Below are 26,616 nucleotides of genomic sequence, written 5' to 3'. Positions count from 1 at the left end.
TAACAAAAAATATATAATTCTTAAATGTATAAACATTCTATTAAATATACACTTTGTTAAATATGTAGAAACTGAGAGGCAGGTGTCATCTGGATTAAAAGGAGTTGCTGGTAAGTGATGAATTCAGCCTTGGAAGAGAAGTTCCTGGGATTCCTGCAGGTCTCAGACGTGGGGGGAAGGTCTCAAGGTTGAGCCCACCTGAACACCCATGTGTTGCTGCTCTTGTCTCTGTAAAGCACTCCTCCTTACATCTGTGGTATCCAGGCAGAGTCTAATCAGTGCCCAAGAGAGTCTCTGGGCACCAGGTCTGCTTAGCATCCCCTGGCCTTATGGAAGAGAGGCAGGCTTGAATGCCTTTTGGTCTGCAAATTATCAAGCACCAACCCAGGGGCTGGGCAGTGTACTGGGTGCTGGGATCTAGGTAAGAATCATGTATTTATTTATTTGACATAATTGACAATTATTAAACAATATACCCACCCCCTGCAAGATGTATATGCATACAGAATATTGAGCAAGACACATATACACTGGATCATAAAACAATTCTCAACATGTTTAAGATGACTAAAATCGTAGAGAAGGTTCTCTGACCGCAGCATAAATTAATTACAAATCAATAGCAAAAAAAAGATATCTGGAAAATTGCCCATATATTTGGAAATTAAGCAACCCACGTAATCTAAGGGTAAAATAAAACACATGGGGAATTTTTTAAAATTTTGATATGAATATTTAAAACAGAACATATGAAAATATGTGTGGGATGCAATGGAAAGCAGTGTTTAAATGGAAGATTATAGGAGCTAATGCTTACATTAGAAAAGATAAAAAGGTTTAAAATCAATAAACTAAATTACCACATAAAATATCTAGAAAATAAAGGCAAATTAAATCCAAAGTAAGCAGAAAGAGGGATAGGAATATGATAGAAGTAGAAATCAATGAAATAGAATATGAACAAATAATAGAAGAAACAATAAAACCGAAAGTGACTCTTTGGAAAGATTTTTAAAACTTGATAATCCTTGTCTAAGTTACTCAAGAAAAAAGGGAGTGAACACGAATTACCAATATAAATAAGGAAAGAGGAGACATTACCATATCAATTAATTCAACTTCTCTGACAAAATGGACAAAGCTCTCTTTGTAAATGAAGCTTACCAAAACTGATACAAAATGAGATAGAAATTCCTTATTGTCCTATGGCAGTCAAAGGAATTGAATTTGTTATTTAAAAAAAAAAAAAAGCCATCTCGGCATAGAGGAACCTCCAGGCTCCCAAGTCTTCACTTGTGAGTGTGCGTGTGTGTGTGCTAATGCCTGTGCGAGAATCAAATATTTAAACCCAACTCACGCAGAGTTGAATAGATGTCCTCAGTCCATATTTGTGCCTGTTTTTTGCTGTGCCATACTGAACTCTTTGCTCTCTGGAGCTCCCAAGCAGAAGTCTCGGTTGTGCCACAAGGAGCTGGGTGGCCAGCATAGTGGAAGGAAGGCTGGACGTGTTTTCAGGAGGCATGAGCTTGGCCTCTGAGGACCTGAACGTCCTCCTCTGCCTAGGTGGGGAATTGGGTGGGGCAGAGGCTTTGGAAAGACTTTGTCACATGCTACTGTTACAGCTCCTCAGAACCTTTCCCTGTCCCATCTATCCTTTCCTGTTTATCACCTCTGCATTTTATCCTCTGTGAGTCTGCCTGCACCTTGTGGTAGTGTTAGGCCTTTGCAGGACCCAGGAGGGGTTCTGATAGTTACAGTTGTTGTTCCTTGGGTTCTGGGAAGAAGATCCACTGTGAATGCTCAGGGTCTGCAGCGAGGCAGGTTCTTGGGCCTAGATCTGTGGAACCCTCCCAGTGTGCCAGTGGCACTGTTTCTCCTGCCACTCCCTGTAAGGAACAACCTTATCATTTTTTATATTTGTTTTCAAAATTATGCCTTATTTTGTATTAAAGTGATACATGTACTTAGTTTGTTATTAAAAGTCTTACAACAAAGTAACAGACTGTTCCTCTCCCCTGGCAGTCTCTTGAGGCAACTACTTTCAGTTCTTTTGTGCTATTTCTACCTACCCATTTCTACAAAATACACATTTATTACTGTATTTGATAAATCTTTTATCTATTTTGGCTAACCATTTGTGATCAGTGATTTTCATTCTTAACAATCCCTCATACCTTCTCTGCTATACCCATATAATAATATAACACTTTGTTGTTTAATACAGTTTACTATTTTCATGGTTACCAGTTTGCAAGTTTTTTCCTATTAACCAAATAATGTACTATTATGTGCATTTCATTTCTTGTGCAACTTTTTGTTTTTCCTGGTTGGGTTAAAAATCATGTCAGTTTCTTTTGCTTGGTTTCTTTTGAATTTCTGTCTCTATCATCCTGTCCCCTAAATGCTATGTAGGCTACTCGCTGGTTTTCCACACTGCTCAGACAGCCTGTTGTTCTAGTGTGTGTTGTGTTGTTTTGTTTTTCTTGGAAACATCCCTTCTGGAGTCGTTCATCTTTCTGCTCCCATCTGGACTGGCTGTTCTCCAGGTCTGCTGTACCCAGCACCATCTTGGAAATCCGCTCAGTTTTGTTGGGTTGGACCCCTGGTCTCCTGCATCCCAGATCTTCCTCTCCCTTGATTTATTACCTTGTTTTGTTGGGATATCTATCTATCTGTCTGTCTTTGTGTCTGTCTGATTAATTGACCAGCACATAGTCACTTTCATTGTCACGTTATATTGGTGAAAATTGATGTGCAGTCCTAATACTGTTTTCTTTTTAATAAAAATAACATCTTAATATTTGGAAAATAGAAAAATTTCTTAATCACCTGTAATCTTACCCAGAGGAAGTCAAATCACGTCTGTACATTCTGTTTGTACTTGCTTTTTTCCACATAATGGTCTCTTCCCATGTTATTAAGTGATTTTAAAGCCACCTTTTAGTCCATTTATGGAATTTTCATAGTTGGGCTCATGTTTGTGGGGTTCTTAGGTTTGTTACAAAATTTTAGTATCTTATAAATGCCTGATGTCCTTTTTTTTTTTTTATTTAACATTTTTTAAACATTTTTTTATCATTTTTTAACATTTTTTTTTAACATTTTTTAACATCTCAGTATTTCCTTACAATAAATTTCTAGATGGAGACTCTCTGGGTGAAAAGGGTATGCTACATATTGCTAGATTGCTTTCCAGAATGGGAGCTGTTTTCACTTCTTCCACTAGTATGTGAGACAATTATTTCTGGTAAGTGTGGAGGTTTTCCTCCTTTTTAAAGCTCTCCTTGCTGTGAGGAGAGGTGAAGGAAGGGGGCCACAGGTTAGAGAATGCACTGCTTCCCGATTTCAGTTGCATGAAGATTGGTGGTGTCTAGAAAACAACTTCAGCTTCTGCAATTCCTTGCAGGGCATCACAGGTTTGTACCGGGGCATGGCTGCCCCCATCATTGGTGTCACCCCCATGTTTGCCGTGTGTTTCTTTGGGTTTGGTCTGGGAAAGAAACTGCAACAGAAACACCCAGAGGACGTGCTTAGGTGAGTACTTACTGGCCCAGAGCACTCAGTGCTCTTCTGCCTGGTGGTGTGCCATGGGTTAAGGGAAAAACTTTGGCAGCCAGGCAAGGACCATCCTCCTGGTTTTCCTTTGCCCTGTGAACCAAAAGGGAAAAAGAGAAAAACAAAGTCCCCCACCCCCCACCCCTGGTTGTCATAATTTCTTCTGTGAGGTAGTATCACTTACTGGGAATGTTTGTAATACAACCCCAAAGTGTTGTTAGGAGGTTGAATGGTAAAATATATGTAAAGTGCTGTGAACAGTACCTGATACTGCAACAGCATTGTTTTCAATCACCTGGTTGAGAGAAAGGAAAGTTTCAACTTTTGTTTTGCCTTATTCCCATAACATGATTATTATTTCAAATATAAGTTTCTCTGTTAAAGTGAAATAGGTTAGTGTGTCTCCTTTTAATAAACATTGAGAAGTTGGATTTGAGCATTGAGAGTCAGCTGAGTCAGAATTACAGCTCAGAATTTGTAAAGTATTTGACAAAAACAGACTGGCTTCTTGGGATGCAGCAAAAGTCTGAGCAGAAACATTGGAAAACGGGTGCCTCAGTCTGAGCCATGCAGGGTGATAGCTCCTGGGCAGGACTGCAGGCAGCACAGGCCCCACAAAGGCTCACCAGGCTTGGGATCCAGGAGATGGACAGAGGAAGCGCAGGGTGCCATGCAGTTGTCTTCTGTCACCACTGAAGACCACAGCAAGCTGAGTGAGGGTCTAGGACATAGAGGTGCTTGTAACATGGAACTCTCTTTCTGGAGTCCTTGGGACCCTCTTAATGTGCCCAGCTTTTATAAACAGCCATAGGTGGCCCCAAATGTGGGTGCTTTTGAAGCTGCGTTTTACTGCTAGCAAGCAGTCCAGGTGTTCCACAGACACGTGTCCTCTTTGACTATCTGGCCTTTCAGCACATATACTAGCTCACTGTACCAGGGCCACGCACAGGTCCCAAATTGGGGTCCTGCTGGTACTTTGGCCTGTGGGCTCTGTTCCTTTGCAGCCATATTAGCTCTCAAAGAAACACTCTTCCTGCCTGAGCAATGACTCAGGACCCCCACCCCCATAAGTCTGTCAACCTGCCTCTTATGCCTCCCTGCAGTGGCATTTGGAGATGGTGTGGAAATGAGCATTTTCAGGGCCTCCAGGTAGGTAAGGTGGAAGCTTAGGAAGGTCCTGCAGGAAGGTCCAGGGGTGGGGCTGAGGTGGCAGAATGGGCCAGGCAGAAATAGGGTGTCCATTAGTGCCTGGTGCACACACACAGACTGCATTCAAAGGGAAGTCCTCAGTCCCAAGAGAGGAAGATATGCTTGGCTTGGGGTCTGGGCATCCTGGGAAGAGTGTAACATGTTGGCTTCATGGGAGCAAGTTTAGTCGCTGAGAGGGTTCCTCCTGGGGTCAGCAGTGTGAGTAAGATTATGAAGGAGGCCATGCATAAAAGCAAGTCTCTTGGCTGTGCAGCAGTCAGCCCACATGCTGGGCTTGTATGCCTGAGATAGACAGACATGTGAGCCTTGCCTAGGGTGAGTGCATGAAAAAGCAGAGCTACTGAGATCAGTGCTCTTTCTGTAGGAAAGTATCCACAGTGAATGTTCCCCTAGTCCCATTTTGCATTTCTTCCCCAGGTCTTGGGCTGCTTGTTGGGTGGGACCAGCCTGAAGGCTTTGGGCAGGCAGCAGCTGCTTGACAGGTGGGCCCAACTGCGGGGGGGTTGGGGTCAGGAGGGGTCTGAGACTCAGGCCAGTGTGTGAAGTTTTTTCAGCAACATTTGCTAAGTTGTGGAGACTATTAAAATGCTGCTAATTGTAGCGTGCTCCATTGCCTCCATGCTATGCTGATATTGCTAATCCCAAAAAGAAAACGAAGTGCTAAAGGTGGCACGGACAGCTGTGGGTGATAGATGCTAGGAGCTCCAGATTCCTTAGAATGCTCAGTGTGGCTCATTCTATGGAGGCCAGAGGGAAGCCCCATATCTCTGGCCACTGGGGAACCATTCCTTGCAGAGGGAACAGATGCCTGGGTACCATTGTGGCTCCCAGAGCCAGTGAGGAGATCCTTGTTTGAGTCTTTCTGGCCTCACTGCCTCTTGTCCTGTGAAGGTGATCATAGCCATTCTCCCTGGCATTGAGGCTGCCCTGCTAGGGTCTTCTCTTAAAATATTATTAGGCTTTTGGTGAGATTGGAGGATAACTGGTATTGACTGAGGTCCAAATACTGTATTAGGGGCCTTTTGCCCAACAACCCTCCATTGTACAGCTGGGGAACCAAGGCTCGGAGACCTGGAAACTTGTCCGTAGTTATTGTGCATGGCACGCCCAGGGGTGGAATCCATGTCCCACTATGAAACCCCTCGCATGGAAGAGACCTTCTGAGTGTGCACCTCATACAGGTGGGCTTTGTGACTAAGATCCCATTGATCTGGGCATAGAGACCCCTGCCCTAGGAAACTTGACATCAGAATGTACCTAGAACATAGCTTTTGTGCAAAATCTGATTTATTTTTGACTGGGCTTCTGCCCTGTCAAGTACTTATTTTTTTTTACAAAGCCATTCCCTTCCCTAGGATTGTCTTTGTCCTGGATAGTTATTCATACATGCCTTACTTCTGGGTTTTGTTTTCCATACAGCTACCCCCAGCTGTTTGCAGCTGGGATGTTATCTGGTGTATTCACAACAGGAATCATGACCCCAGGAGAACGGATCAAGTGCTTATTACAGGTAAGGGTATGATCTGGATGGAGGTGGCTAGCTTTTTCCACCCAATGTACAGTACTGTGCAGATAGATGTTCATCCTTTATAAAAGCTTCAGGATAGGTGTGCTAAACAGTTTCAAGGTTTTCAGGAACATGCAAGCAGTGGTGGTAGAATCAAGGACCAGGACGGTATAACAGACCAACCAAAAAGTCACACCTGTGGCCTGGCAGCCCAGCCCCTCCTGCCTTTATTAGCAGCCACTTCAGGAACTCTGAAGGTGAATCATAGGTCATCTGTCATCAGGGGAACGAAGTCTTCTCCTACTCAAGATGTCTTGTGACTCTGCATTTTGCCTGAAGGTTCAGCTCCTTTAAAGGACCTGGCTTTGTTTCTTAGGCTGAGGGTAAGAACCGGCTGCCAGTCTTGGTTACCAGCAATTGCCCCACAGAGCTCCTTTTAAAAAAGGAAGGTTACTGCTTTTTTCGTCTGATGGCTGAAGTAATTTAGCACACAATTCTTTCTAGAAAATTTTGGTAATACAAAGAAGCACAAAGAAAAAATGTATGTCACCCATGATACCACCCCACTGAGGTAACCACTGTTAGGCTTTCTTGGTAAACATATATATTAAGAAATGTTATCTTTTAAAATAAAATTGGGATTACATACTGCAATAGTCTTTTTTTTTTAATTGTGGTAACATATATATGGCGTAAAATTTGCCCTTTCAACCATTTTAAAGTGTACAGTTCAATTAATTAATTGAATTACTTTTTTTAAGCTTCAATAATTCTTTATTAAATATTTGACAGTTTGCATCACTTTATTACAATGACTTCATTTTGTCACATTTCTCTTTTTTAAAATTAAATTCAGTTTTATTGAGATATATTCACATACCACGCAGTCATACAAAACAAATCGTACTTTCGATTGTTTACAGTACCATTACATGGTGGTACATTCATCACCCAAATCAATCCCTGACACCTTCATTAGCACACACACAAAAATAACAAGAATAATAATTAGAGTGAAAAAGAGCAATTGAAGTAAAAAAGAACACTGGGTACCTTTGTCTGTTTGTTTCCTTCCCCTACTTTTCTACACATCCATCCATAAAATAGACAAAGTGGAGTTTGGTCCTTATGGCTTTCCCAATCCCATTGTCACCCCTCATAAGCTACATTTTTATACAACTGTCTTCGAGATTCATGGGTTCTGGGTTGTAGTTTGATAGTTTCAGGTATCCACCACCGGCTACCCCAATTCTTTAGAACCTAAAAAGGGTTGTCTAAAGTGTGCGTAAGAGTGCCCACCAGAGTGACCTCTCGGCTCCTTTTGGAATCTCTCTGCCACTGAAGCTTATTTCATTTCCTTTCACATCCCCCTTTTGGTCAAGAAGATGTTCTCCGTCCCACGATGCCAGGTCTACATTCCTCTCCGGGAGTCATATTCCACGTTGCCAGGGAGATTCACTCCCCTGGGTGTCTGATCCCGCGTAGCGGGGAGGGCAGTGATTTCACCTTTCAAGTTGGCTTAGCTAGAGAGACAGGGCCACATCTGAGCAACAAAGAGGCATTCGGGAGGAGGCTCTTAGGCACAACCATAAGGAGGCCTAGCCTCTCCTTTGCAGCAACCGTCTCCTGAATTACTTTTTAACTTAATTAATGATTCTTACAATGTTGTGCTACCATCACAACCTTCCATTTCTAAAACTTTGTCATCACCCAAAACAGAAACTCTTTACCCTTTAAACAGTAACTCCCCATACCCCTGGTAACCGCAAATCTACTTTCTGTCTCTGTGAATTTGCTTTTTGTACGTATTTCAAATAAGTGGAATCATACAATATTTACCTTTTTGTTTCTGGTTTATTCCACTTAGCATAATGTTTTCAGGGTTCATCCATGTTGTCGCATGTATCAGAACTTCATTCCTTTTTGTGGCTGAATAGTATTCCATTGTATGGATATGACCCATTTTGTTTATGCATTTATTTGTCAATGGACATTTGGGTGTTTCCTTCTTCGGCTATTTTGAAGAGTGTTGCTGTGAACACTGGTTTATAAGTCTTGGTATGAGTCCTGCAATAGTTTTATAACCATCTTTTTTCACTTGCTGTATCATAATACATTTCTGTGTAATTATTTTTTCTAAGATAATTTTTAATGGTTACATATTATTTCATTACATGGTTATGTCATTTTTCCAATAATCCCTTATCAGAGGCCATGACAAATTATATGGCATAGTGAAGGTCTTGGTAAAAAAAGTTTTTAAAAATAATTGTGGTAAAATATACATAACATAAAAATAATTTTAACCACTTTTAAGTGTACATTCTATGATATTTACATTGCCAATATACTGTAACTTTCACTGCTATCTATTTCCAGAACATTTTCATCATCCCTAATAGAAACTTGTGCCCATTAAGCAATAACTTAACAGTCCCCTTTCCCCCCAGCTCCTGGTAACCACTATTCTGTTCTCTGTCTCTATGAATTTGCTTATTCTGGGTATTTCATATATGAGAAATCATACAGTATTTGTCCTTGCGTAGACACTTAATTGTATATTTAAAAATTGTTAAAATGATTTTTATGTTATGTGTGTATTACCACAATAAAAATAAATACATTTTAAAAACTCAGTTTGACATATTTGTGTGGGTCTATTTCTGGGTTCTCTATTCTATTCTCTTGATCTGTATGTCTCTTCTTTCACCGATACCACTCAGTCTTGATTTCTGTGGGTATTGTAGTAAGTCTTGAAACAGGGTAGACTTATTTCTCCTATTTTGTTATTTATTTAGATTTTTCAGCAATAACTTTTACTGCTTACATGTGTGCAAATACTAATCTATTGAGTTTAATCTCATTTCTTATTACTTATTACAAAATTCTGCATTCCATATTTCCAATTCACTTCACAATCCTAAGTCATTCTACATATTTTCAATAGTCTTTTTTCAACTTCTGAATTCTTTGCTGAATTATATGTTCAAGGTTTCTTATAGTTTTTTTTTTTCCATCAGTCTGAATTTTCTTATGTGAAATCCAGGTCAAGGTTTTTCCTCTTTGACTAAGATTGTTTCCTCCTCAGTGTAAAATTATTAATGCTAACTCAGGAACGAGTGATCACTGAAAATTTCCTTCCTTCCTGACACTGAAAGTGCTTTATACGGTGTAAATACTCACATATCCTACAAATGTTGCTGTGTGAGTAAATGACCTCTTATGATTTTTCATTGAATGACTTCTCAAGCAGGAATTATCTGTCTCTCCTCCAAGAGGTTTGTCCTCCAAGTAAAGGCATTTCTCTTATTCCTTGTTTTAGCAGATATTCCTATACTGAGTTTTCTTTTGCACACCAATGTGCCATGATAGTGAACAGTGATTACAGGCCTAGGATTTCTATCCCGTGGAATTCAGTCATTTTGTTTAAAGGATAAATTATAAATGAAGGCATTTCCACATTGACTACTGACATAGAATTTCTCTCATGTTAGTTTTCTTGTTTATTTATCAGAATTGTGTATGAAGACACTTTTCTACTTTCTGTACATTTATATTGTAACAAATTAATCATATATGTATATGATTAGGCCATCTATTAAAGGCTTAGCTGGGTACATGCCATTCATATGGATTCTTTTCAGTGTGAATTTGCTTAAGTTGACTGAAGCTGTAAAGATGATTAATGGATATTCCAGTTTGATTACACACACAGTGTCTTTTCAGTGTGTGTATCCTCTAGTGTGTTTAAAGATTAAAGCTATGGCTGAAGTCTTCTCTATAATCAAAACTTTTATAGGATGAGTTCTGTCATGTCATCTAAGGTGAGAACTTTACTAAGGGCCTTCCCATTGATGACATTTATAAGGCATCTCTCCAGTGTGAGTTCTCTCATGTCATCTAAAGGCAAAACAACTATTGGAGGGTTTTCCACATAGATGACATTCATAGGGTTTCTCTTCAGTGTGAGTTCTCTTATGTTGTCCAAGAACAGAACCTTTATTGAAAGATTTCTTATATAGATGACATTCATATGATCTACTTCTAGTGTCAGTTTGCCTGTGTTGATTAAAAGGTGACTGCTCACTGAAGGCTTTTTGAAATTATTTGCTGACATAGGGTTCCTTTCTCATATGTGTTAACACATGGTTCATCATTGGAAATGTCAGTGAAATCTTCTCGCAAATCATTACATCCAAAGGGATTCTCTTGAGTGTGAGATCTCTGCAGTGACATGATGGTAGATGTGTCCTTCTTGCAGATATGTTCCATGAATACCATTTCTTGTTTTTAAGGCTACTTTTCCTACCTGGATTCCGGTTTGGGAGAAACCCTTTCCTCCTCCCCACAGTTCCTCTCCTTGCTCCAACTAGGAAAGCAAATCTGATTTGCAACCCTGATATCCAGTGGATGCATTGTCAATAGCTCAGCTGACAAATGTGTTTGGGTTTTCACTCACAACCCGATAAACACTAGGTAGGCAAAGAGTTCCCTGAGCGGGGCAAGCATGCCTACACAGAGCCACAGGGACCAGAACCTGGAATGGCCACCAGGTAGAGCCCACTTTATTCTTTTTTAAAACATGTTTTATTTATTCCAATTCCTTTGTCTTTCCATATAAATTTTAGAATAATTTAGAAAATTTAGAAAAATCTTGCTGAGATTTTGATAGGAATTATGTTAAAACTATCAGTTTGGGGAGAATTGACACCTTTATTATTTTGAGTTTTCCAATCCATGGACACATATTTAGATTTGATTTCTTTCATCAGCATTGGTTGTTTTTAGCATGTAAACCCTGTACCTGTTGTCTTAGATTTTCACCCATTTTTTGTGTGTGTGTGTGTGTGTTTTTTAGCTTGAGAAATAATATTGTAAATTACATTGTAATTTTAATTTCAGTGCTTCATAGCATTGACTGTTGTATTCTTTGACCTTACTGAAATCCCTTATTAATTCTAGGTGGTTTTCTTGTAGATTCCTTGAAATTTTTTACATTGACAATCATGTCATTTGCAAATAGGGACAATTTTATTTCTTCCTCTCTGATCTGTATGCCATTTATTTCCTTGTCCTGTCTTATTTCACTGGCTAGAATTTCCAGCACTGTGCTGGTTTGGATATATTATGTCCCCCACAAAGCCATGATCTTTTTTTTTTTTTTTTGTAAATGTAATTTTACTGAAATATATTTACATACCATACAGTCATCCAAAGTGTACAACCATTGTTCAGTTTCATCATAAATTTGTGCATTCAACACCACAATCAATTTTTGAACATTTTCATTACTCATAAAAATGGAAATAAGAATAAAAATAAAAGTAAAAGAGAAGACTCAAAACATCCCATACCCTTCCTCCCCCAATTTTTTTCAAATTTTTAGATTGAAATATATTCACATACCATACAATCATCCAAAGTATAAAACAGTTGTTCATGGTATCATCATATAGTTGTGCATTCATCACCACAATTTTTGAACATTTTCATTACTCCAAAAAATAAAAATGAGAATAAAAATGAAAGTAAAAAGAACACTCAAAATGTCCCATACCCCCCCCCCCCATGTTATTAATTTACTTTTTGTCCCCGTTTTTCTACTCATTTGTCCATACACTGGGTAAAGGGAGTGTGAGCCATAGCGTTTTCACAATCATGCAGTCACACTGTATAAGCTATACAGTTATACAGTTGCCTTCAGGAATCAAGGATACTGGATTGCAGTTCGACTGTTTCAGATATTTCCTTCTAATTATTCTAATAAACTAAAAACTAAAAAAGGATATCTATATAATGCATAAGAGTCACCTCCAGAATGGTCTCTCGACTCCTTTTGAAATGTCTCAGCCACTGAAACTTTATTTTGTTTCAATTCTCTTCCCTCTTTGGTCCTGAAGACTTTCTTAATCACACAATGCAGGGTCCAGGCTCATCCCCGGGAGTCACGATCCACATTGCCAGGGAGATTTACACACCTGGAAGTCATGTCCCACATAGTGGGGAGGGCAGTGAGTTTACTTGCTGAGTGGGCTTAGAGAGAGAGGCCACATTTGAGCAACAATAGAGGCCCTCTGGGGGAGACTCTTAGGCACAATTATGAGTAGGCTTAGCCTCTCCTTTGCAATAACAAGCTTCATAAGGGCAAGCCCCAAGATTGAGGGCTCAACCTACTAAGCTGATGGGGAAGTTTAATATTTCCACATTTTCCCACAGTCCCTCTAGGGGGCTTTGCAAAAGCTTTTTATTCTCTGCCCAAATTATTCTGGGTTGTATCGGGACTTCATGCTAGCCTGTACAAACCAACAAGGTCTCACTCCCTAGTCAAGATTTCATGTAATTATGGCATTTGAGTAAACTGACCATACAAGTTAAATTATATAGTGTGCTACAGAAAATATAGATTTTGCACTATATAGCCATCTCTTCCTTTGGTCCCACACAGAAGCCAAAAGCTTTAAAACACAGTTAATATCATCCTCTACCCTTTAGTCTGATCTACCCCAATCTCAACTAAGTCCATTTTGTTCATATCTCCAATCGAAGTTTGTTCTCCTTTTCAGTCTCTTTAACAGTTGATTCATGGGGCGATGCTGACACTCACATCTTCCGAACTCTGGCTCTGAGTCCCAGGTGCCGTATGGACACCCAAAACTCCAGGGACTGACCATGTCACTCACAAACAGCTCATAATCTCAAAATTTAGAAATAACTGTTACAACTCATGAATAGATGGGACTGCTTTAAGGGCTTACAATCCAGGAACCCGTATATAAGCCTTCCCCTTATAACCCATGCTCCCAGATTCAATTCTGAGAGTTCACACATTATTATTAGTCCATATTAGTGAGGCATCATAATGTTTGTCTTTTCATTTCTGGCTTATTTCACTCAAATTCTGTCCTTACGGTCCATTTACTTCATTGCATACCTCACAACTTCATTCCTTCTTGCTGCTCCCTCATGCAAAAACATTCTTACATTTGTACATTTAATCACACTCATTGACTACTCTAGGTTTCACTAAGTTATGCAGTCCCAGTCTTTATCTACTGTCTTTCCTTTTGGTGTCATACAGACCCCTAACATTCCTCTTTCAGTCATGTTCACAGTCATCTTTTTTCAGCATACTTACAATATTGTGCTACCATCACACAGTGTTGTGCTATCTGTTTCTAGATCTACACAGTCAATCCTCTACAACATTTTATACTCCTTCAACATCAAATGCCCGATCTCTACCCTCTTTCTATCTGCTGATGTCTTCATTTCTACACTCTTCTCCAAACCTCTCTCTCCTGTCTTTTCCTATCTGTCTGTAGCACTCCCTTTATTTTTTTTTTTTTTTTTTTTTTTTTTTTTTTTTTTAAATCATCATTTTATTGAGATATATTCACATACCACGCAGTCATACAAAACAAATTGTACTTTCGATTGTTTACAGTACCATTACATAGTTGTACATTCATCACCTAAATCAATCCCTGACACCTTCATTAGCACACACACAAAAATAACAAGAATAATAATTAGAGTGAAAAAGAGCGATTGAAGTAAAAAAGAACACTGGGTACCTTTGTCTGTCTGTTTCCCTCCCCTACTTTTCTACACATCCATCCATAAACTAGACAAAGTGGTGTTTGGTCCTTACGGCTTTCCCAATCCCATTGTCACCCCTCATAAGCTACATTTTTATACAACTGTCTTCGAGATTCATGGGTTCTGGGTTGTAGTTTGATAGTTTCAGGTATCCACCACCAGCTACCCCAATTCTTTAGAACCTAAAAAGGGTTGTCTAAAGTGTGCATAAGAGTGCCCACCAGAGTGACCTCTCGGCTCCTTTTGGAATCTCTCTGCCACTGAAGCTTATTTCATTTCCTTTCACATCCCCCTTTTGGTCAAGAAGATGTTCTCCGTCCCACGGTGCCAGGTCTACATTCCTCCCTGGGAGTCATATTCCACGTTGCCAGGGAGATTCACTTCCCTGGGTGTCTGATCCCACGTAGGGGGGAGGGCAGTGTAGCACTCCCTTTAGTATTTCCTGTAGAGGAGGTCTCCTGTTCACAAACTCTCTCGGTATCTGCTTATCTGTAAATATTTTAAACTCTCCCTCATTTTTAAAGGACAGGTTTGCCGAATGTAGGATTCTTGGTTGGCAGTTTTTCTCTTTCGGTATCTTGAATATGTCATACCACTGCCTTCTTGCCTCCATGGTTTCTGCTGAGAGATCCACACTTAGTCTTATCTAGCTTCCCTTGTGTGTGATGGATCACTTTTCTCTTGCTGCTTTCAGAATTCTCTCTTTGTCTTTGACATTTGAAAATCTGATTAGTAACTGTCTTGGAGTAGGTCTATTTGGATCAGTTCTGTTTGGGGTACACTGTGCCTCTTGGACCTGTAATTTTATGTCTTTCATAAGAGTTTGGAAATTTTCCTTGATTATTTTCCTCTATTATTCCTTCTGCTGCTTTTCCCTTCTGTTTTCCTTCTGGGACACCTATAATGCATCTATTCGCACGCTTCACATTGTCATTCTGTTCCCTGAGACCCTGCTCATATTTTTCCATTCTTTTCCCTATCTGTTCCTTTGTGTGCAGGATTTCAGATGTCCTGTCCTGCATCTCTCTGAACCTTTCTTCTGCTGTCATATATCTCCATTGTGTTTTTCATCTGTTCTGTTGTGCCTTTCATTCCCATAAGTTCTGCCATTTGTTTTTCAAGCTTACAAATTCTTCCTTATAATCCCCTACTATCTTCTTTATGTCCTTCATCTCTTTTGTCACATTCCCTCTCACCTCATTGATTTGATTTAAAAGATTTGTTTGAACATCTGTAATTAGTTGTTTCAACTCCTGAATCTCAGTTGAAATGTTAGTTTCTTCCTTTTACTGGGCCATATATTCCTGTTTCCTAATGTGGCTCATGATTTTTTGCTGTTCTCTAGCCATCTGATTTCTCTCTTTTGCCTAAGATTTTCTTGTTGGTTGACTTTGATCTCTTATCTTTTCTTTTTTCTCTCCCTGGCCAGTAATCAGATTGGCTCTGCTCCCTAGTATTCCCCCCAAAATCAGGTGTCCACCATGGCCTGCCACAGGGATAGGAGGTAGGCATTGGGCACCCCAGCAAGTTCACTGTGTGTGGTAATACAAATCTGCTGGCTTCCAGTGGTGCTCTATTTTCCACCTGCTAGCAAGACCTGGGTTTATTTTGGGGCCCTTCTTTAACAGTTGGATCTTCCCTATTTCTCAGCCAAAACAGGGCTGGGTTTCCATACAGGGTATGTAGACTGTAGAGCAGACGGCGCTGTTTGATAACTTAATCATCCTCAGAGGCTGCCTTGCCTCCAAGCACAGGCTTTGTTTGATACAGCCCGGTGAAACTGCGGGATTCCTATGCCTTCACTTTGCTGGCCAGAATCTGGCTCAATGAGGGGCTCCCTCAGCTGACCCAGCACTACAGCTGTCTCCAAGGCAAGGAAACGACGGCTGGCTGCTGCTTCCCTCAAGGGTGGGGGAAGGGCTTTCAGACCCATGGCTGGAAACGTGTCTCTGTCCACGTTTTCTCAGTCTCTCTGTTTCTCACTGATCTGGGCCTTGAGATGTCCTCTCCTGTCCACCAGGTCTTCAGACAGTGAGGAATTTTTCACTGCTTTGAGATTTTAAAATCTGTGTCCCTGGTGGGAGGGTTCCATATGCAGTTTCTGTGCCTTCCCATACAGAGACTGAGTGTGGGGGAGGGGAAACAACTGGCTGGTCTGGGATGGAAAACTCCTACCTCATATTTCTTCTCTTTCTTCAATTTGGCATTTGCAGGGTCTTTCTCCAGTCTATATCCTCCTCCAGAGTTTCAGACAATTCAGAATTGTCCTTTTTTTCATTGAATCTCCAAAGAGAAGTTGTCAGTAGTTGTTTATATTGCCATGTTGATGATGTCCAGCAATGATCTTTTAATCCAGTATTGTGGGATATTTGGATTAGGTTGTTTCCATGGAGATATGACACACCCAACTCTAGATGATAATTTTGATTAGATTATTTCCATGGAGATGTGGCCCCTCACATTCAGTATGGGTCTTGTTAGTTTATTGGAGTCCTTTAAAAAGAGCCACACAGGCCCAGATGCTTGCTGACACTTTGGATATGCTAGCCCAAAATTTGCTCTAGGGAAGCTAAGAGAGACAAGCCTAGAGACATTCTGGAGAAAGCCATTTTGAAACCAGAATCCTGGAGCAGACCCTAGCCATGTGCCTTCCTAGTTAACAGGTTTTCTGGATGCCAACAGCCTTTCTTCAGTAAAGGTACCCTATTGTTGATTCCTTACTTTGGACACTTTTATGGCCTTAGGACTGTAACTTTGTAACCAAATAAACCCCCTTTATAAGAGCCAATCATTTCTGGTATTTTGCATAATGGCAGCATTAGCAAACTGGAGCAAGGACTATATTGACTAGTTAGAAGGAAATAACTGACATGGTGGAACTATAACATATAAAATGCTTTTAAAATTGCTGTATAGCTACTTGTTAAATTGTACTTTGGAAGTTATTACTTTTCTGGATATAAATTTTGCAATAAGGAAATAACTGAAATTGAGGAACTGTAACCCATAACATTCTTTTTAAATTTGCTCTCTACCCACTTATTAAATCGTACTTTGAAAGTTATCACTTTTCTGTATATGTGTTGTATTTCACAATAAAAAAGAAAGATCAAGATGATAATGGTGAATCAGCAAAGGAGACAGAGAAGGAGCAGCCAGGAGGAAAATCAGCAGAAAGGTTTTCTATTGATTCTAGAAGCCAAGTGAAGACAGTGCTTCAAGGCAGAGAGGGGATCAGCTGAGTCAAACTCAGCTGATGGATCAAGGAAGATGAGGATTGAGAATGACCACTGGCCATCTAAAGGCCACTAATGACCTTGGCAAAAGCACTTTTGTTGGAGTTTTAAGGCAAAAAACAGACTGGGATGGTGTGCCAGTTTGAATGTATTATGTCCCCCCAAACGCCATTATCTTTGATGTAATCTTGTGTGGGCAGACATTATCAGTGTTGATTAGATTGTAATTCTTTGAGTGTTTCTTTGGACTGTGCCCCACCCAGCTGTGGGTGATGACGCTGATTGGATAATTTCCATGGAGGTGTTGCTCTGCCCATTCGGGGTGGGTCTAAGTTGAGTCACTGGAGCCATATAAATGAGCTGACGGACAGAGGGAACTCAGTTCAGCTGAGAGTGAACTTTTGAAGTGGAGCTACAGCCAAGAGGGACACTTTGAAGAAAGCACAGGAGCTGCAGAGAGACAGTTTGAAGATGGCCGTTGAAAGCAGACTCTTGCTCTGGAGAAGTTGAGAGAGAACAAATATCCCAAGTGCAACTAAGAGTGACATTTTTGAGGAACTGCAGCCTAGAGAGGAACCTCCTGGAAGAAAGCCATTTTGAAACCAGAACTTTGGAACAGACGCCAGCCATGTGCCTTCCCAGCTAACAGAGGTTTTCTGGACACCATTGGCTATCCTCCAGTGAAGGTACCCCATTGCTGATGTGTTACCTTGGACACTTTATGGCCTTAAGACTGTAATTGTGTAACCAAATAAACCCCCTTTTATAAAAGCCAATCCTTCTCTGGTGTTTTGCATTCTGGCAGCATTAGCAAACTAGAACAGAGAAGAGAAACTGGGGATAGCGAGTGTAAAAACAACATTTTCAAAGAGTTGTGATGCAGTGTGAAGCAACAACATGAAGCACAGAAAGTGATGTGGAAAATAGGACAGAGTGAAGTTTGTGTTTTTAAGATGGGATAAATATAAGCATGTTTCTGCTTTTATTGCTTGTGAGAATGATCTGGTAGAAAGCAAAAAAAAAAAAAAAAAGGATGCTGTGGGACAGAAAAGGAAGACTTGTTGAAGCAGTCTGTGGATGAGCAAGAGATGATGGGTTTCAATACATAAGTGGGGGGATTGGGGTCAAGCAGAAGTGAGGGCATCCTTGGTGGAAACAAGCGGGGTGGCCACAGATACAGCCTATTCCACTATTCCTCCCTCTAAGTACAATAAAAAATCCTGAACATTTTATATACATATATAACGTAAGAAGACTGAAAGTTTGGAGAGAAGGCAGACTGGCTAGAGAGTTCCCTGGGTTTTCTTTTTGCCTCAAATATCTCAGACTTGGAGCTGAAGAAGCTGGCAACCCCAAAATACCAAATTTCAGAGCATGTTGTATGTTACAGTTCTACCACATCATTTCCTTCTAGCTATTCTAATACCCTAGAAACTAAGAAAAAATATTTATATAAAGATTCAGTGTTCATAATCCTTTGTTAAATCCTGTCTTGTCTGTGGCTACCCCTCCCTCTCATTTCATCACTTTTTCAAGCTTCAGAGATACCTAGGCAATGACCACTGTAAGTTATTCATATTGAAAGGGGTGTTGACATTATGGGGAAGGAGGATGCATCTGGTTAATGTTCTTGAAGAGGCTGTTGTCTCTGGGTTTGGGGACTTATCTGGCATAGGAACGCTGTGGAGGATTTAAGTTTCTGAATAATAAACTTAGTGAGTGAAACTTTTATAGAGTCTCACATAGGGACCTAGGTATTCTATAGTATTTTCAGAACTACTATGGATTAGGGCTTGGATTACTGTGGCCATTTGGAGTATCTAGCTGGGACATGCATAAGAGTAACCTCCAGGATAGCCTCTCAACTCCATTTGAAATCTATTAGCCACTGAAACTTTATTTTGTTACCCTTCTTTTCCCCTTTTTGTTTAAGAAGGCATTCTCAATCCCTCGATGCCAGGGCCAGGCTCATTCCTAGGAGCCGTGTCCTATGTTGCCAGGGAAATCCACTCCCCTGGGAGTCATGTCCCACATAGCAGGGAGGGTAATGAATTTATATATCAGTTTGAGTTTAGAGAGAGGAAAACCACAACTGAGCAAAAAAAGAGGTTCTCTGGAGGTGACTCTTAGGCATAATTATAGGTAGGCTTAGCCTACCCTTCAGGGCCATAAGTTTCACATGAGCAAGCCTCAAGATCGAGGGCTTGACTTATTAAGTAGGAGGTTCCTAATTTCACAGAGAATACATTCTGTCCAAGATAAAGTCATTGTCTCACAGTATCTTCACTTAGTTGTACAATCATCCTTACTCTCAATTTTAAACAATTATCATAACTTTAAACACCCCAAAGCTCTTATCACCCTCCAATTATTTATCCCTAGTATTAGTGTGGTACTGGTAAGGTATTCCTAATAAATATATTCTATAATATGCAATAGGTAGTTTTTCCCATATACCACTCTGTTGTTAACTCTTTGTACCAGTGTCATACCTTAAAAGTAGATCCTGCAAGCACTTAATTATATTTGTAGTGTTAATCTGTGGGATACATGCTTTTAAATAACCCCTTTCAATCATATTCGCTTTCAGTGCTGCACTGATACTTAATAATCCCATTAACAAATTATCATCACCCCTGTCCATTCCCATACCTTTAAGTTCACCCTCATTAACATGTCTGTACATGTTAGGTAATAATTCCCCCTTCACTGTCTTCTGTCTCTAGTTCTCCCATATTCTACATTATAAGACTGATTTTACATTGTTTAGGGAGTTCATATGAGTGATAACATACAATAGCTTTCTTTTTGTATCTGTCTTATTTCACTCAGCATATGTCTTTAGGGTTCATCCATGTTGTTATATGTTTCAGGACCTCATTCCTTCTTACTGCTGCCTAGTATTCCATTGTATATATATATACCACATTTTGTTTATCCACTCATCTGTGGAAGCACACTGGATTGTTTCCATCTCTTGGAAACCATGAACAAGGCCTGTGCCAGTTTGAATGTGTTGTGTCCCCCAAACGCCATTATCTTTGATGTAGTCTTGTGGGGCAGACATTTTGGTGCTGATTAGATTTGCTTGTAATGTGCCCCACCCAGCTGTGGGTGATGACTCTGATGAGATATCCCATGGAGGCATGGCCCCACCCATTCAGGTTGGGCCTTGATCAGTGGAGCCATATAAATGAGCTGACTCAAAGAGAAGGAACTCAGTGCAGCTGTGAGTGATGTTTTGAAGAGGAGCAAGCTTGCTAGAGAGGAACATCCTGGGAGAAAGCCATTTTGAAACCAGAACTTTGGAGCAGACGCCAGCCACGTGCCTTCCCAGCCAACAGAGGTTTTCCGGACGCCGTTGGCCATCCTCCAGTGAAGGTACCCGATTACTGATGTGTTACCTTGGACACTTTATGGCCTTAAGACTGTAACTGTGTAGCCAAATAAAACCCCCTTTTTATAAAATCCAGTCTATCTCTGGTGTTTTGCATTCTGCAGCATTAGGAAACTAGAACAAGGCTGCTATGAACATCAGTGTGCAAATGTCTGTTTGTGTCACTGCTTTCAGATCTTCTGGATATATACTGAGAAGTAGATTGCTGGATTGTATGGTAACTCGATATCTGGTTTTCTGAGGAACTGCCAAACTGTCTTCCACAGTGGCTGTACCATTATACATTCCCACCGGCAATGAATAAGAGTCCCAATTTCTCCATGTCCTCTCCAGCATATGTAGTTTCCTGTTTGTTTCATGGCAGCTGTTCTAATTGGTGTGAGATATCTCATTGTGGTTTTGATTGGCATTTTCCTGATAGCTAGTGAAGATGAACATTTTTTCATGTGTTTTTTTAGTCATTTGTATCCTCTTTGGAGAAGTGTCTTTTTCATGTTTTGCCCATTTTATAATTGGGCTGTTTGTACTATTGTCATTGAGTTGTAGGATTTCTTTATATATGCAGGATATCAGTTTCTTATCAGATACATGGTTTCCAAATATTTTCTCCCATTGCATTGGTTGCCTCTTCATCTTTTTAACAAAGTCCTTTGAGTCACAGAAGCTTTTGATTTTGAGGAGTTCCCATTTCTCTGTTTTTTTTTCATTGCTTGTGCTTTGGTTGTAAGGTCTTAAGAAGCTATCTCCTATTACTAGGTATTGAAGATGTTTCCCCACATTATATTCTAGGAGTTTTATGGTACTGTCTCTTATATTGAGGTCTTTGATCCACTTTGAGTTAATTTTTGTATAGGGTGTGAAATAGGGGTCCTCTCTCATTCCTTTGGATATGGATATCCACTTCTCCCAGCCTCATTTGTTGAAGATACTGTTCTGTCCCAGTGCAGTAGATTTAGGGGTCTTATCAAATCATTTGACCATACATCTGGGGGTCTATTTCTGAACTCTCGATTCCATTCCATTGATCAATATGTCTGTCTTTGTGCCAGTACCATTCTGTTTTGACCACTGTGGCTTTATAGTAGGCTTTAAAGTCAGGAAGTGCAAGTCCTCTCACTTTGTTCTTCTTTTAAAATGTTTTTGGCAAATCAAGGCCCCTTTCCCTTACAAATAAATTTGATAACTCACATTCCCAAATCTGCAGTGTAGGTTGTTGGAATTTTGATTGGAATTGCGATGAATCTGTAGATCAGTTTGGGTAGGATTGACATCTTGATGTTTAGCCTTCCTATCCATGAACATGGAATATCTTTCCACCTATTTAGGTCCTCTTTAATTTCTTTTAGTAATGTTTTGTAATTTTCTGTGTAGAGGTCTTTTATGTCCTTGGTTAAGTTTATTCCTAGGTGATTGATTTTTTTAGTTGCTATTGTTAATGGAATTTTTTTCTTGAGTGCCTCTTTAGTTAGGTCATTACTAGCGTATGGAACATTACTCACTTTGGCGCATTAATCTCGTATCCCACCACTTTGCTGAATTTGTCTGTTAGCTCAAGTAGCTTTGTCGTTGATTTCTAAGGATTTTCCAAATATCTTATCATCTGCAAATAATGACAGTTTTACTTCTTCCTTTCCAATTTGGGTGCCTTTTATTTCTTTTGTCTTGCCTAATTGCTCTAGGTAGAACTTCTAGCATGATGTTGAATAATAGTGGTGACAGCAGGCATCCTTGTCCCATTCCTGATCTTAGGGGGGAGGCTTTCAGTACTCCGTTGAGTACTCTGCTGGCTGTGGATTTTTCCCTTTTGATTTATTAATGTGTTGTATTATATTGATTGATTTTCTTATGTTGAACCACGCTTGCATGCCTGGAATGAACCCCAGTTGTTTGTGTTGTGTGATTCTTTTAATGTGTCTTTAGATTCAGTTTGGAAGTGTTTTTTTTGAGAATGTTTGCATCTATATTCATTAGGGAGGTTGGTCTGTAGTTTTCCTTTCTTGTATTTTTGTCTGGTTTTGGTATTAGAGTGATATTTGCTTCATAAAATGAATTAGGTAGTGTTTCTTTTTCTTCAATTTTTTTGAAAAAGTTTGAGCAGGAATGGTGTCAGTTCTTTTTGGAAACTTTGGTAAAAGTCCTTTGTGAAGCCATCTTGCCCTGGGCTTTTATTTGAAGCAAGGTTTTTCATGACTGCTTGGATCTTTTTGTTTGTAATTGGTTTGTTGAGGTCTTTTGTTTCGTCTCAGGTCAGTCTAGGTTGTTCATGTTTTTCCAGGAAATTGTCCATTTCCTTAAATTGGCATCTAGTTGTCCATAGTATCTTCTTGTGATTTTTTAAATTTCTTCAGTATCCACAGTAATGACCCCCCTCTCATTTCTGATTTTATTTGGGTCTTGTCTCTTTTTGACTTTGTCAGTCTAGCTAAGGGTTTGTCAATCTTGTTGATCTTCTCAAGGAACAAACTTTTGGTTTTATTGATTCTCTCTCTATTTTTTTAAATACAGTTTTATTGAGATATATTCACATACCCAACAATCATCCACAGTGTACAATTATTCACAGTACCATCATATAGTTGTGCATTTATCACCAGAATCAGTTTTTGAACATTTTCCTTATTCAAAAAGAAATAAAAATAAAGTAAAAAAGAACACCTAAAACATTCCATCTCTCCCCCATCCCACTCCATTTTTCATTTAGTTTTTGTCCCCATTTTTCTATTCATCTGTCCATACACTGGATAAAGGGAGTGTGAGCCACCAGACTTTCACAATCACACAGTCACACCATGTAAGCTACATAGTTATGCAGTCACCTTCAAGAATCAAAGCTACTGGGTTGCAGTTCGACAGTTTCAGGTATTTCCTTCTAGCTATTCCCATACACTAAAAATTAAAGAGGGATATCTATATAATGCATAAGAATGCCCTCCAGAGTGATTGCTCGACTCCATTTGAAATCTCTCAGTCACTGAAACTTTTATTTTGTTTCATTTCACTTCCCCCTTTTGATCAAGAGGATTTTCTCAGTCTCACAGTGCCAAGTCCAGGCTCACCCCTGGGAGTCATGTCCCATGTTGCCGGGGAGATTTCCACCCCTGGGAGTCAGGTCCCATGTAGGGGGGAGGGCAGTGAGTTCACTGCTTCGAGAGAGAGAGAGAGAGGGCCATATCTGAGCAACAGAGAGGTTCTCTATTGTTTTTGCATTCTGCAAATCATTCATTTCTGCTTTAATCTTTCTGTATTTTTAATCTTTGTTTTTCTTTTCTTCTACTTGCTTTAGGATTAGTTTGCTGTTCATTCTCTAGCTTCTTCGGTCGTTCAGTTAGGTCTTTGGTTTTAACTCTTTCTTCCTTTTTTTTAAAAAAAAAATTAGTTTTATTGAGGTATATTCACATACCATACAATTTTCTTCCTTTTTAATGTATGCATTTAGAGCTATAAATTTCCCTCTCAGCACTGCCTTCGCTGCATCCTATAGGTTTTGGTATGTTGTGTTCTTGTTTTCATTCATCTCTAGATATTTGCCGATTTCTCTTGCAATTTCTTCTTTGACCCACTGATTGTTTAGGAGTGTGTTTAACCTCCATGTATTTGTGAAAGTTCTGGTTCTTTGGTGATTATTGATTTCTAGTTGCATTCCATTATGGTCACAGAGTGTGCTTTGAATAATTTCAATCTTTTAAAATTTATTGAGAGTTGTTTTATGCCCTAGCTTATGATCTATCCTGAAGAACGTTCCATGAGTGCTAGAAAAGAATGTATATCCTGGTAATTTGCAGTATAACAATCTATAGATATGTCTGTTAAGTCTAATACATTTTTCACATTGTTTAGATTCTCAATTTCCGTACTGGTCCTCTGTCTGGTTGGTTGTTCTATCTATTGAAGATAGTCGTGAATTGATATCTCTCACTATTAATGTAGAAATGGCTATTGCTTCCTTCAGTTTTGCCAATGTTTGTCTCATGTATTTTGGAGCTCCTTCATTGGGTGCACAAACATTTATGACTGTTATTTCTTCTTGGTGAATTGTCCCTTTTATTAATATATAATGTTCTTCTTTGTCTCTTATGACATCCTTGCATTTAAAGTCTATTTTGTCCAATATTAGTATAGCTACTCCTGCTTTCTTTTGGTTGCAGCTTGCTCAGTGAAATAAGCCAGACACAGAAGGAGAGATATTGTATGTTATCACTAATGTTAACTCCCTGAAAATGTAAAATCAGTTGGCTTATAATATAAAATATAGGGGACCTAGAGATAGACAGAAGCTAGTGAAGGGGGAATGATAACCTAATATGTACAGACATGATAATGAGGGTAAACTTAAAGGTATGGGAATAGGCAGGGGTGATTATGTTTCGTTAATGGGATTATAAGTATCAGTGCCCCATTGAAGGAGAACATGATCAAAAATGGTTGTTAAAGGCATGTAACCCACAGAGTAGCACTACAGATATAAATCAGTGCATGATATACTTCTAGGGTATGACACTGGTACAAAGACTTAGCAACAGAGTGGTATATGGAAAAACTACCCATTACATATTATAGACTATATTTAATGGGAATATCATACCAGTACTACACTAATACTAGGGATGAATAATCAACGGCTGATAAGAGCTCTGGGATGTTTTGTATTATGATTATTGTTAGAGTGATAATGATGGTACAACTAAGTGAAGGTAATGTGAGATAGTGATTGTTTATCTTGGGCGGAATATATGCTATGAAATTAGGAACCCCATACGTAATAAGTCAAGCCCTCAATCTTGAGGCTTGCTCATGTGAAATTTATTGTGTAAAAGGAAGGCTAAGCCTGCCTGTAATTGTGCTAAGAGGCACCTTCAGGGAACCTCTTTTGTTTGTTCAAATGTGGCTTTTGTCTCTCTAAGCCCAAATCAATAAATAAATTCATTACCCTTCCCCCTATGTGGGCCATGACTCCCAAGGGGTGAATCTCCCTGGCAACGTGGGACACAACTCCCAGGAATGAGCCTGGCCCTGGCATTGAGGTATTGAAAATGCCTTCTTAACCAAAAAGGTCTAGGCATCTAATTTTCCTGATTGGTTTTTTTGGAGGTTGTTTTCTCTCTTTTGCCTTGGGTTTTCTTGTTGGGTTTTTTTGAGCTCTGTATTTCTTTCTCTCACTTGCCAGTTGTCAGATTGGCTCTGCCCCCCAGTATTCCCCCCAAATCAGGCAGCCACCATGACCTGCCACAGTGATGGGAGGTAGGCACTGGACACCCCAGCAGGTTCACTGTGTGTGGTAATATAGATCTGCTTGCTTCCAGGGGTGCTCTGTTTTCCGCAGGTCAGCAAGACCTACGTTTGTTTTAGATCCCTGCTTTGACAGTTGGGTTGTCTTATTTCTCAGCCAAAACAGAGCTGGCTTTCTGTGCAAGGTGTGTAGACCATCTCCTGTGGTCCTAATAAAGAGTCTGGATTCCAGCATCTTTTTAAAAGTGTTTCTATTCCTTTGCACTTTTCAGACTGTCCAGCAGATGGAGCTGTTTGGTAACTTAATTGTCCTCAGAGTCAGCTTTGCCTCTGAGCATAGGCTTTGCCTGCACAAGTGAGCTGAAACTGGGATTCCTATGTCCTCCCTTTGCCAGCCAAAATCTGGCTTAATGTGGGACTCCACCTGTTGCAAAGTACTAGCTCAGCTGACCCAGCACTCCAGCTGTCTTCAAGGCAAAGAAACTGCCCCCGGCTGTTGCTTCCCTCAAGGCTGGGGGAAGGGTTTTCAGACCCAGGGCTGGAAACATGTCTCTGTCCACATTCTCAGTCTCTTTGTCACTCACTGACCTGGGCCTTGAAATGTCCTCCTCTGTCCTCCAGGTCTTCAAACAGTGGGGGTATGTCCCACTGCTGTGAGAGATTTAAAAATCTGTGTCCCTGGTGGGAGGGGTCCCATCTGCTGATTCTGTGCCTTTCTCACACTGAGCCCAAGTGAGGGGGAGGGGAGAGGACCAGCTCTTCTGGGATGAAAGATTCCTGCCTGATATTTCTTTTCTTTCTTCAATTTGGCATCTGCAGGGTCCTTCTCTAGTCTATAGCCTCCTCCAGAGTTTCAAACATTTCATAATTGTCCTTTTTTCATTGAA

The 26,616-nt window shown here is 40.0% G+C and overlaps 1 protein-coding gene across 2 annotated transcripts in view; it reads left to right on the top strand.

The window, feature by feature from the left end:
* The window catches only part of SLC25A20 (solute carrier family 25 member 20), a 46,166-nt gene that overhangs the window by 15,707 nt on the left and 3,843 nt on the right, over positions 1 to 26,616 (top strand). For both annotated transcript variants that reach the window (XM_037850549.1, XM_037850539.1), the window contains exons 3-4: positions 3,407 to 3,534; positions 6,184 to 6,274. In XM_037850549.1, the coding sequence (XP_037706477.1) occupies positions 3,407 to 3,534; positions 6,184 to 6,274 (219 nt within the window). The remainder of the gene's footprint in view (positions 1 to 3,406; positions 3,535 to 6,183; positions 6,275 to 26,616) is intronic.

This window comes from Choloepus didactylus, chromosome 1, assembly GCF_015220235.1.
Source record: "Choloepus didactylus isolate mChoDid1 chromosome 1, mChoDid1.pri, whole genome shotgun sequence".
Lineage (NCBI taxonomy): Eukaryota > Metazoa > Chordata > Mammalia > Pilosa > Megalonychidae > Choloepus > Choloepus didactylus.
This window is presented reverse-complemented; position numbering and strand designations above follow the sequence as displayed.